General features: G+C 48.6%; 2 protein-coding genes across 2 annotated transcripts in view; one reads left to right on the top strand and one right to left on the bottom strand.

The window, feature by feature from the left end:
- Window positions 1-4130, bottom strand: part of LOC140215259 (uncharacterized) — a 97606-nt gene extending 93476 nt beyond the window's left edge. Inside the window, exon 1 of the mRNA XM_072285909.1 lies at window positions 3879-4130. Within this exon, the coding sequence (XP_072142010.1) occupies window positions 3879-4130 (252 nt within the window). The remainder of the gene's footprint in view (window positions 1-3878) is intronic.
- The window catches only part of LOC126546088 (uncharacterized), a 153271-nt gene that overhangs the window by 115873 nt on the left and 24147 nt on the right, over window positions 1-13251 (top strand). The window lies entirely within an intron of this gene.

Below are 13251 nucleotides of genomic sequence, written 5' to 3'. Positions count from 1 at the left end.
CCACTTTAGCCTCTATTGGGCTCATTGATCTATTCAATTCTACATTTATTCTCTGTAATATTTCCCTGCCAGCTCGTGTTTTTGTCATCTTTCGTGTTGCGCTAGCTGTTGGGCCTCCACGATTTCTGGCATTGTGTTGTGCACTCCTAGACTCATGAGTTTGTTGGTTGCAGCGTTACTCAGTATCCCTAGGGCTACTTTAGCAAGCTTCTTGTGCATCACAGGAAGTTTGTTAAGTTCTGCCTGCTTCCATTTGAATAATACAGCCACATAAGTGAAGCGACCGAGAGCAAAGGCGTGTTTTTGTCTCAAAGCGCTGTCTTCCCCTAAGCCTCTGTGTCTATTGGTAAATCTCCTTTGTAACCTAATGACTTCAACTGTTTTATTCGATATATGTTGTATTGTTCATTAGTTATCATTGTTTGCTTCTATGTGATATCCAAGAACCTTGAATTTTTCAACTAGTCTGATTGCAGATCCTTCATGAATGTATAAGCACACTCTTGGCTCATCTTCTTGAATGTAATATCTTGGTTTATGACCTTTTCTGCGATGTTTAATCACCAAGAGTTCTTATTTTGTTGCCGAACATTCCAACCCCATGTTTTTCAATGTGTTCTCTGCAACATATAAACTTTCCTGTTCTCTGGTCTCTGTCTGTCCTACATTACCCTTGGCACTCCATATGGTTATGTAGGCATATACCACATAATATATGCCCTCAATTTCTTCAAATTTCTTGCAACCTTGGACATTGCTAAATTGAATATCATGATTGAGAGCACAGCCCCTTGCGGAGTGCTCCTATTTTCCAAATTCGTAGCTTGTGATTTAAGCTCACTCAGCATGAGTTATGCGGTTCTGTTTCTAAGAAAGTCCTTAAGCATCTTAAAACGTTTCTTACCAAACCCCATCTCGGAGAGAACGTCAGGTATTGCCTTATGCTTTATATGATCAAAGGCTTTTTCCACATGTAATCCTAAAAGAGCTTTTGTATGCGCTGGGCTGGCCTGTACCAGTTGGTGTTTGACCAGTAGCATAGCATCCTGAGTTGGCAACACGCGATGAAAGCCGATCAAGAACTATGGGAAGGTGTCGTTCTGCTCAACGTATTGCGTGAGCCGATTTAGGATGACATGTTCCATAGCTTTACCTAGACATGACGTTAGGGAAATAGAACGGAGGTTGTCCAGTGAGAGTTGTTTGCCTGGTTTTCGTATGAGGATAGTGTTGGCCACACTCCATTCCTCTGAGTAACTGCTTTTCTCCAACATTCATTGAAATGTTCAGTTAGATAAGAAATTGATTCATGATCTACAATTCTTAATATCTTGTTTGTTATTTCGTCAGGCCCAGCGGCCGATCTACCATTAAGACTGTGAAGTGCCGCACTGACTTCATTGTCAGTGAAGTTCCGGTCAATTTCTTCACATATGCCTTCTGTATATTTGGGGCTCTCGTCTCGTTTGTTTGGTTGTTTAAGTGGGATATATTTGGCTGCAAGTCTATCCATGATTTCCCCCTGTGTTTTATCCTGGCTTTCCTGATGAACCAACTTAGCTGTAGCTGTTCTCCTGCTTGTCTTTGTTTCATTCTCGTTGAGCAAGCGCTTAAGGAGGTTCCAGCTACCTTCATGTTTGAGTCTACCATCAGGCGAGTTACAAATCTCATCACACTGTTGCTTACGAGGATCTGCGAATGATCATTAATTTCTACGTTTAACTGCGCTATTTTTTTCCATAGCCTTCTGTACTCTTTGCGTCTTCCATATTTGTACTTTAGCCAGATGCGCCAGCCTACTGTCATTAGCCTCAATATTTTCCACTGTCCTGATTTCTATAGTGGCCTCTTTGACGTACTCGCTGAGCTGGTTGAACCATGTCTGAAAGGGCTCCTGCTCGGCATCTAAAGGCCCCGCTTTCCTTCTATTCGTTATGATTTTCCTGAAGTGATCCCAATCAGTGAATTTGAAGACTCTAGTTTCCTGTCTCGGTATGTGTATGGTTATGTGTTGATATAATGATCGCTGCCGAGATCTGTTTGAATTTTCTCAATTAGCTTCTCTTCAGTTGTTTACGAAAGTGAGAGCTGGTGTGGAGTCCCTGCTTGTGGACATGCCACAACGGGTGAGATACGCCGGATCAGTAATCAAGCATAACCCCAAATTCATGGCGAGACTCTATAGCTCCTCTCCCTTCTTTGTGTTCCAAGTGTATCCCCATGTGTGATAGTCCCCTCCAATAATGAGCGGGAAGTTCTTGGCAACCGAAAGCACCTTGCTGAAGAGTACCACAAACCTCTGTCTCATGTCGTTAGGACTGCTCTAAATATTCAAACAGAAATAGCTTTGCGCCTAGCCGCTGTTCCTTTTAAGTGTTATCTCAACTAGAATGAACTCAAACCTGGAACGTCTCAGATGAGTATCATGCTCAATGTATGGCAACTTTTTGTCGATGAGGGTCGCCAACCCTCTACCCATTTATTTGTCTCTACATATCGCTTTGTACCCGGTAAGCATAATTTCCTCCGCAAAGATTTCTTGCAGCATAATTACCTTTGCCATGGCCTCAGATGACCTGATCGCCTGTCACAGTGCTGCTTTCTTGTGTTGGAACCCGCGACAATTCCATTGCCACACGTTAAATCCATGATTACTGTTCATTGTCATTAAGTGAGGCTGCCTTTCTACTACTCGCTATATTCCTCTTTGTGATGGCCCCCAACACTCCTGGAATAGATTTTACAAAATTTCCGCCTCCGATGGCAGATACTCATCGTCGTCATCCCCTCGCGCCTCAACCTTCCCAAGTATTTTCTCCGCCGCTAACCACCATTTCCACAATTTGTCCACCCTAAACTTAGTCGTTTCCACTGTCTCTCTTATCGCTTTAATTGCCTCTTTTCACTGAGGGGTGATAAGACTGAATCAGCCTCGAAGCACACCGCCCTCTCTTTATGGACAGGGGAGCTGTATTTTCTTGGATCGCTGGTTTTGCTTACAGGTCTATCTATCTGTAATCTAGCAGGACTCAACTGCTCTTTTTCACGAAGTTCTACTACCTCGCTGGTCAATTCTTCATTACGTTTTCTTAAAGAAGTTACTTCTTTAATTAACTGCTCTATTCTGGCATCACTGTCACCAGCCACAGCCGCCGAGATGCCCTAAGCAACCCTCACTGTACCATTCACTTTGCCAGCCCGGGTGGTTCCTGGCGTCTTCTTCTCGCCAGGTGTTCAGCCCCTTTACACGAAGCGCACCTGCGCTTCGCTTGACTTGGAGCGGCTTCTTTCCCTGGATAGTGAACGATGCCTGGGTCTGGTGCGACTCGTGGAGCGTGAGCGCTCCGTCCTTTGGGCGATGGTTGGGCGCAGGCTGTAGCGCCTCCGACTGCGCTCTTGTTGACGACCGAGTCCTGTTGCGCTATCTTCGACGGAGTCATACGATGTAAGGCATATGAAATCTTTGCTTGTAGAACTTCTCACTGGTATGGTGATCACCTTCACAAAATGTACACTTTAGTGCACACACGTGTTCATTTCTTGGGATGTGAGTTCCTCATCCCCTGCACTGAACAAAGTCTGTTGGACACGCGTCATAGCGGTGCCGGACCCTTCCGCAGGTGAAGCAGATGTCGAATTGCTTCCGGTAAAGGTAGCATCTCACTAGTGTGGATCCATATCTTACATAATTGGGCACTTGGAGTTAATCGAAAAGTACAATGACCGATTTCGACGTCTTGACGCGCTTGGCAGCTAGCGCAAGCTAGTTCAAGTCATGCACGATATTTCTTGTTATCATAGCTTGCGAGTTTCTAATGTCCACTCTTTCGGATGACACCTTTGCACGTAGCATATGGTGCCGTTTGGTATGCATTTACCTCGTATATCGTTTCCATAATCTTGAAGGACTTGATTCTAACGCACGTAGCCGCATGGTCGGGCTTAGGTGTGCTGACTACGATGATATCTTCAATAAAGTTTGGGCAGACATCTTCATGGGCCTGCTCTTCCAGTAGGCCTGACGCCTCGATGACTGCGGTACCAATCGTGATGGTGCTCACCTTGTTCAAATTGAGTCCTCCTCGAGGTCGTATGATGATTTTACTGGGCTCCTCAGGCGGTTGAGGCATTGTCGAAGCTTTGATAACCCGATTCTTAACTATTTCATCGACGGCTGTTGCGTTGACGCCATGCTCTCATTTATTTCGTGGCAATGTGCTCTCCTCATCCAGAGCCTTTGTGGTACTTCATGATCTTCTGCCAGCCACGACTTGCCAACCCAAGTCGTCCTCGGCATTGTTTCCTTCGTTTCCAGCAAAACATTCATCTTCCATGCTTATATCCGCCATGCCTGCGGGCAGGTGGGCTTACTAGGCCCAACAAAGGCCCTGCTCCTCACTAAGCTTAGCCCCGCTAAGCTTAACTCGCCGTGTAGAAGGAGAAAAAAGTACCGTAATACTCTGAAAAGGCAAGCCCCACTTCCAATCTTGGTGTCAGTCCATTCGCATCCGCTTCGCGGATCCAGTGACATGCTTATTTTCGCTGTACTCTCAAAATTGGCCAGTGGAGCATGAAAAAGCAAACGGAGCCGATGCTTCCGCGTCGTCACTTTTCGGCGCTTCCTCTTCTTTCTTCAGCTCATTTCTGCGGCTGCAATGCAAAAGAAGTGCGCTACTGTTTGGTCGAGTGACCATCTTAGGGAGGGAACCGACAACCTTCTCGAAATGCGAAGGTGGAGGGTTCGGTTCCCACCGGCGGCAAGTGGTTTTTTTATCCACTTTAATTTCCATTAATTTATCGTTTCTTTATTTCATTTATTAAGCACAAGTAATTTCCTCTATGTTGTCCTTGGTGTCAGTGTTTGTTGGCTTCTTATGATATGACTAATAAAAATCGGGCCCCTCGGTTAATCCCTTTTCTTCTCGTTCATTTTAAGGAGGGGTAACGACTAGATACGAGCGGGAAATCTTAGAAGCCTTTCACATTGAAAATGAGAAAGTAAATTTTGTCAGTGATACGTCTTTGTTTTTAACCGACAAGGAATGTGCTAACCTATCAAGTAAGTAAAATTTGATTAAAGAACTGAGATTGATGCACGGGTCTAGGGAAGAGTAGAAATTGCGCATGTGTCGGCTGTTTTCGTGCGGCAATGTACTTTTCGAGGTGTTATCAATGCACATGTCTTGAGAGGAGTTGAAGATGCGTCGGACGTTATGTGCAGCAATGTGAATTCCAATAAAGTACAGTTGAAAGTCGGGCGCCTGTCCGCGTCTCACGCCTTTTCTTTCTGCGCGCGTCCCCCTTTGTGTTTCGCTGGTACCCACTTTTTCACGTTCATCATGCACCAACTAGCCTAAGAGTTTGCGCTAAGGCATTCTGATGCAGACGCTCTGTCCTGCTCACCTCTCCCACCTGGTGTTGTGACCCAGTCTGTGTCCACCTACGACGTGTCTTGCTAAGCCATCACCGATATGCTTCTGGAGGAAGGAGCCTTAAAGGAAGGAGGCTTGGCTTTGTTCTCCTATCGACACATTGCTTCACCCCACGTCGCGTCCGGTCTCATCGGGAATACGTCGTCATTCTTCGCGAAGGTTTGCCATGCTGTCGCAGCTATCTAGCCGAAGGACGCAAGTGGCTTTTGGTTATCCCCCACCATCTGCGCTCCGACATATGCTCCGCCTTCCGCACTCGCCCACGGTGCGCACGTGCCGCAGTATTGAAGACCCGCATCCGCTACTGCATTCGCGGCTGTGTGCGTTCTTGCCATGCTTGCCAGCGCCATTGCCTTGTCGTGCGCGCCCCTTTGAGAGTGCCGACCTGTACGTACGTCTTCCCATCACTCCTGCTTGGAACTGCTGGATAATCGTTGCGATCGATCGCCTCATACGATACCCAGAGCCTCCACCGCTGCTATCTGCAACGGCACGTTGCCTCTCGTTTTTGAACACGTCATTCTGCGAGATATCACACCACGTGAGCGACCGAGGACGTGTCTTTCTGTCGGACGTTGTCGAAGCGATTCTAAAGCAATGCCAAGTTGTTCACCGAACCACCACTGCATACCATCCTCAACGGAGTAGTTTTAAAGAACGATTTAATCGAACATTGGGTGACGTGCTGGCAATGTGCGTCGCTTCCGACCACTCAAGCTGGCACCGCGTTTTCCTTTTGTGACGCGCGCCCATAATACCGCTGCGCAGGGGCCGAATCTTATAACGGTTCGGAATACGAAACGTTCGCTTCGCCGCTTACGTCACTAGATGTGCCACTGCCAAGCCGGTGGTGGAAGAAGGGGAGGACGCGACCAATAGATTAGAGGGTGCCACCTCTGAAGTGTACGTCATTATATGACGAGCTAATCGAGGAATTGCAGAATGTTTCTGCTTGCTAAATAAATGTGACATATAAATTAAATATTATAGCCAAGTTCTGAAGTATAAACGTGCGGTGCCGGGCGTTTACGCAATACAGGAGCAATTTATTGATGTCATTCTTTTTCATTCTCAGCCGACAGGCGGTATCGCAAGCGTAAATGAATTGGCAGAGCGCAGCGCTATGTCGTCTGCTACCAGGAGCTCGCACGATGCACGCAACAGAAACGCACTGCCAGTACTTCTAAGTAGCGACAAAACCGTGAACTGGTTCTTAGGGACACCTTTACTAGCCGACTATATAGGTTTTCCTTCTTTTTTCGCCCTTCGTCATCGGCTCGGACATGACTCGCTCGCCGCCGCGCTGCCGCTCTTCCGGCGATCTGCCCCACGGCGCGTCGCGTGATAGAAGCAATGCAACTTGAAATCGAACATTACGATATACGGGCCCTGCATTGCCTGTGCGAAGTAAAATCGAAGAGTGTGGGGCTGGTGGTGCGCGCTGTGCCGTGAAATTGAGGAACAAAGTGCGACACTCCCGAAAAAAGGGCAGCCAAATAAGAGATATCCACAATATATTCGCGTCCTCACTGTATAGTTTTACCAGTCTAACGAAGGAAGCGCTGGAACAGCCTAGGTTGAACCCTTGTGACTGCTGAACGGTGGTCTGCGAGCTATTCACGCTGGCGAGAGCACTGGGAATTCGATCTCACCATGCAAATATCTCCTTGGCATTGGCTTTGAAGCCAAGGTCACGGGAAAGCTGACCCAGCCATTCTACCGGCCAACACGATAATTGCGAGAGCAACTTTGTGGACAGCGTCGGCAGCAGAGATCTAGGCCATTCCGATGAATTCTTCGCGTCCGACCGACCTTTGGGAGCTGCAGGCCAGTGGCGATGAACCGCAGCGTGCAACAGGAATAAAGAGGGTAGAGATGTAACGACGAGAATAAAGAGGGTAGGGATGTATCATTATAAAACGTAGTTGAAGCGGTGCTTACATCGACATAGTTAGCCTAATTATAATCACGGATTTGTCTGACTGCTACGCCTGCAAATAGTAACGGAATACTAACCTGTAAGTTCAGTAACTTATGGGCACTGCAACCTTCCAGACAAGAAATGGGGCCAACTGTTTCGGGAACATTAGTCAATAACAGATCCAGGACATTCGAGACACGTGTGGGCTCAGACGCTGCCTAAAATAGGATAAAATACAATGCTTAGTTAAAGAACTTGGCCGAAGTTTGGTAGGGCACAGCTGGGACCAATCAATATCCGGCAAATTAAAGTCACCTAAAATATAATTGTTATTCGCGGAAAATTGGTCGATACCTCTTTCAATACTGTTGCGTGGCTGTTCATTAAAGATGTGGTCGTCATCTGGGGGGCAAGCACAGATTAATGTCTTAACTGGCGGGGACGAAGACACAGCCCAGATAATGTCCAGCTCACACAATGCAGGATTAAACAGCCTTCTAGATAGCCACTAAGACGCCACCGCCTCTCTTTTCGGTGCGGTCATGTCTGTATGCATGCGCCTATGCACCAGGCTACGGATGTTAGTGAAAGACAGTGATAATGGCCATACTGGCGGCTGGATCTTTTCTTGAAAGGGTGAGCAGATAGCCTGAGATAGCTATCTGAAAGAGAAAATGATTGTTTTAGTGAAGAGGTCATTGGTGCTGTTTTTTTCCATGCGAAGCTTATCCGCAGACAGCTTAAAGGACTTATTTTTACTTTTTGCAAACTCAACTGTTTTCTAGCTTTTCCTGTCGATGGCTAAATGTCCTCTCGGATGAAAAAGGCCGATTCCTTTAGCTTGTGTGCCGATGCTTGAACAGTTTCGTTGTCCTTAGAGAAAGTGAACTCAGCTACCATCGGCCTTGTGTTTACCTTCGCCGAACACGCCCAACCTAGGTACGTGCTCCAATTGTATGCTGGTTCTTTTTATTTCAAGCTAGCCAGAACAAAGATGAACTATTCTTTGTTCTGAAACTAGCCGGTTTTCCTTTTCTTCGTCATACAATATATATATATATATATATATATATATATATATATATATATATATATAAACGAGAAGAAAGGGGGTTAACCAGGGGGCCCGATTTTTATTAGTCAAATCATGAGAAGCCAACAAACACCGACACCGAGGACAACATAGGGGAAATTACTTATGCTTAATAAATGAAATGAAGAAACGATAAGTTAATGGAAATTAAAGTGGATGAAAAAACAACTTGCCGCAGGTGGGAACCGAACCCACAACCATCGCATTTCGCGTGCGATGCTCTACCAATTGAGCTACCGCGGCGCTGTTTCCCCATCCACTTTCTTTGGTATTTATGTGTACTAGTAGAACCCTGGGAGTGTTAGCCAGCGCCACCACTCAGACTTTGGCGGCGGACGTGGAACATCCTTGTTGCCGCAGGCGTCACGAGAACGTGATCTTTTTGGGTGAAGGCAACTGGTCAATAAACACACATATGCTACCTGAAGGCATCAATGTTGCCGGATTCGAGACCCTCGTTATGTAATAAACCAGAAGAAAGGGGGTTAACCGAGGATGGATGGATGGATGGATGGATACAACTTTCTTGTACGTCCGGCAAGGTTTAACGCGACCCGGGCTCAGGTCTCCCACGGAGGAACGTCAAGGCCCTGCCTCAACGCGCCTCACGGGCTTGCTGGACTGCTCACATCTGGATTCCGAGGTCTGAGCTGCGCAGAGCGGCGGCCCACCTCGACGACAGGGTCTCCGGAGTAACTGCCATCCCTCCTATAACTACATTGCACTCCCACAGCATGTGTTTGAGTGTTGCTGGTCCTTCCTGGCACAATTTGCACGTGTCGTCCTGATGCTTATCTGGGAAGATACGTTTGACACGGAATGGATTAGGGAACGTGTTTGTCTGCAGTTGTCGCCAGGCGACGGCCTGCCTCCTGTTCAATTTGGGACTCGGCGGTGGGTATATCCTTCTGGCGTTCAAATATGCACTGGTGATGTCGTTGTAACTGGTGAGCCTGTTCCGTTCTGCTAGAGAAGCGTTCGCTATCGTGCGAGAGGCGTTGCCCTGTTCGGCGCGGCGGGTCATGTCTCGCGCCGTCCGGTGCGCCGTCTCGTTTAGGTTCAAGAACGCGTCGCCTTCCGTGGTGACGTGCGCGGGGAACCATATGATCCTCGAGCTCGCGGTTTTGGATCTGCCCGCTTTGGCCAGAATGGACAGGACTTCCTTGGAAATTCGACCTTTGGCATAATTCTTTACTGCCGTTTGCGAGTCACTTAGTACGACTTCGCATTCCTGTTCTGTGAGGGCCAGCGCAATCGCTACTTCCTCCGCTATTTCCGAGTGTTTGGTGTATACACTGCATGGGGTTCTGATTTTTGACTCTGCGTCTATGACTACGGCGGCGTATGTTTGGCCGTTCTCATATTCGGCTGCGTCGACAAAGCGCGGGTTTCTCTCCCTGCCGAATGAACGGAGCAGAGCCTCGGCTCTTGCCTTTCTTCTTCCTCGGTTGTAATCGGAGTGCACGTTTCTTGGGATGCTTGTCACCGTAATGGTCTCTCTGATTTTGTTGGGGATTTGCATTTTCTGGCCGTGCTGGTTGTGGTACGTTATGCCGAGCGTGTTCATAATGTGTCTTCCCGTCGTGGTGGTCGACAGGCGTTCGAGCTGCGAGATGCGTTGTGCTTCGGCTATTTCTTCTATGGTGTTGTATATGCCCAGCTGAGTCAGGAGCTCGGTGCTCGTCGATTCCGGTAGGCCCAGGGCTATCTTGTACGTTTTCCTTATGAGCGTGTTAATCTTGTTCTTTTCCGCGACGTACCAGTTGTGGTAGGCGGCTACATAGGCGATGTGGCTGACAACGAATGAGTGGATCAGTCGAATGACGTTGTCTTCCTTCATGCCCGCGTGTCTATTGGTTATTCTCTTTATGAGTCTCGTGGCGCTGATGACTTTGCCTTCGATCTTCCTCACGGTTTCACCGTTAGCTCCGTTGGCCTCAATGATCATTCCGAAGATATTGATCTTGTTTACTTTGGAGATTGCGTTTCCGTCTTGGGTGTACAGGCCGATTTCCTCGTACTCCCGGGGTCCTGTGTAGCTCTTTGGTGGCATGCCTCTGCGCGTGGGCTGGTAAAGGAGTAGTTCGGACTTGCTCGGGGAGCATTTGAGGCCCGTTCCTTGGAGGTACTCTTCCACTTTGTTTATGGCCGTTTGTAGTGCGTGTTCAATTTGCCCATCACTGCCGCGGTCTGCCCATATCGTTATATCGTCTGCGTATATAGCGTGGTGGATTCCTTCGATTTCGCGTAGTTTGCTGGGGAGACCCAGCATGACTAAGTTGACAAGAAGCGGAGATATAACTGAGCCCTGGGGGGTACCTGCACTTCCCTGGGTTCGTTCTTCGGACTCGAGGTCGCCAACCGTGAGGGTGGCTTTGCGATCGTTCAGAAAGTCCCTCACGTAGTTGTAGGACCTTTCCCCCAGGTTCAGATTAGACACTTGTTTAAGGATCGACTCGTGAGCGACGTTGTCGAATGCTTTCTCCAGGTCTAGTCCTAGGATGGCTCTGTTGTTTCTTGTCTTGTAGTCAAGGATCTGGTTCTTTGGTTGTAACATCACGTCCTGCGTGGACAGGCGGGATCGGAAGCCTATCATGGTGTGGGGGTAGGCTTCCGTCTCTTCTAGATGGCTGTTGATACGGTTCAGGAAGGCGTGTTCCAAGACCTTACCCACGCACGACGTGAGAGAGATTGGGCGTAGGTTCTCCAAACTCAACGGCTTTCCGTGCTTGGGTATGAGGATAGCCTTGGACCTCTTCCACTGCTCCGGGATGCGGCCTTCTCTCCAGCACTTGTTCATATAGCCCGTGAGTTTGGTAACAGATTTGTCGTCCAGGTTTTTGAGCGTTTTGTTGTTGACCCTGTCCGGTCCTGGGGCTGACTTGCTGTTGAGTCCTTGGAGTGCCGTTCTGATTTCCGCCTCACTGAAGTCTTCATCTAACTTGGGACTAGGACTGCCAGTGTACCGGCCGTGCTCGACCGTCGGTCGTTGCGGCAGGTGTTTGTCGCAGAGTTTCGTGACGATTTGCTTCTCGCTCGCCGCCCCTTTTTCTTTGTGCAGAAGTCTCTGCATGTCGGCTCTTTGCTTGGATTTGCACTGGGTTTCGCCAAGCAGGTGCCTCAGCAGTCGCCACGTATTTCCGTTGTGGAGTTTGCCATCCGTGGCATTGCAGACTTCGTCCCACTGTTGCTTGCTCAAGGTGTGGCAGTGCTCTTCGATTTGTTTGTTTAAGTCGGCTATCTTTTTACTCAGCTTTCGATTGAACCGCTGGTCTTGCCATCGAGTTTGTATGGATTTCTTGGCTTCCCAGAGGTGGGCGGGGCGACTGTCCATCTTATCCGTCAGGAAATCGGGAGTGATGATTTGCGTGGCCTCCCCGACATCCCTGGTCAAGTCTGCGATCCATCTGTCAATGTCACCGATTGGCTCGTCGTCTTGCCTGATATCCCGGTGCTTGCGGAACTTGTCCCAGTCTGTCCATTTGAAGGTTTTGACTGGGAGGGTGGTTCCCGCTCGGGGGATCGTGATCTCGATGATCATCTGGTCGCTACCTAGGTCTTCTAGGGTGTTTCTCCAGGTAGCCCTCTCGATGTTTTTGACCATTGTTAAGTCCGGTGTGGTATCTATTGCAACCGAATCGCCCATACGCGTTGGGGCGCTGGAATCCGTGATGAGCGTGTATTCCAAGTTATGCGAGTCCTGCCATAACTGTTTGCCCTTGGTTGTGGTGTGGCCGTATCCCCAGGCATGGCACGGCGCGTTGAAGTCCCTACCCACTATTAGCGGGTTCAGGCCGGCGAGCTCGGCTGCCTTTTTGAGCAGGGAGAGAAAACGCTGCCGTCTTTTGGATGGGCTACTGTATATGTTCAATATGAAGATGCTATTCTTTTGCGTTCTGTTAGGAATAATTTCTATCATTATATGCTCGGCCTGCGGGCCTTTACTCTCATGTTCAATGGGTACTAGACCCTTTCTGATTAGTGTGGCGATGCCCCTATCGTTTTGGAATTTAGGGACGAGGGCGTGGTAGCCCGGGATGTTGGCCGACGCGCCCACGGTTTCTTGTAGCATTATCACATCGGGTTTGGGTTGGATGTTTCTTACGTATTGTTGTAGGACAGGTTTTTTCCCGGCTATACCTCTGCAGTTCCACTGCCAGACCAATAACCCTTTATCGTGTCTGGCCATCCTGGAGTCTTGAATAAGAAGCTGTTGAAAAACTGGAGCGGTGCACGGGGGGCGGTGCCACCATGGGAACGTCTGAGATTACGGGATTTATATTATGAATTCCCATGTTTGGCTGTGGTGATTGCGACAGAGACGGTGCCCACATCGGACATTCTTCGAGCTTGACCACCCTGGTTGTGAGGCCAGATATGGCGGAAGACAGATTGCCGATTGCACTTTCTAGTTCGGTAAGCATGGCTTTTATTTCCGATCTCGCCTGTTCGGTGCGGCTGGTGTCTTGGCTTTGTACGGCTCGCTTTTTCGCGGGTGGGGTTGCTTTGTCCTGTTCCTCGCCATTGTTGCTCGGAGCAGGAGTACTGACGGGAGTGGGTCTGGGGATTTGCGCGGGAGGCGCGACCTTTCTCAGTTCGCGTACCTCTTGGGTTAGCTGTTGTACAAGGCTCCTGAGCATGGCGTTCTCACGTTTTATTTCTGCAATAATCTCATTGTCTATGTTCTTTGTGACTTGCGGTTCCGAGGCAGTTACTCCGTAGACCCCGCGCCTTGGCGCACCCTTGACCGCGTCTGCCCAGCTCACCTTTTCTGGGAGGGCCTGGATGGATCTGGACCTGGCTCG

Source organism: Dermacentor andersoni, chromosome 1, assembly GCF_023375885.2.
Source record: "Dermacentor andersoni chromosome 1, qqDerAnde1_hic_scaffold, whole genome shotgun sequence".
Taxonomy (NCBI): Eukaryota; Metazoa; Arthropoda; class Arachnida; order Ixodida; family Ixodidae; genus Dermacentor; species Dermacentor andersoni.
Note: the sequence above shows the minus strand (reverse complement) of the source record. Positions and strands in the feature narration are given on the sequence as shown.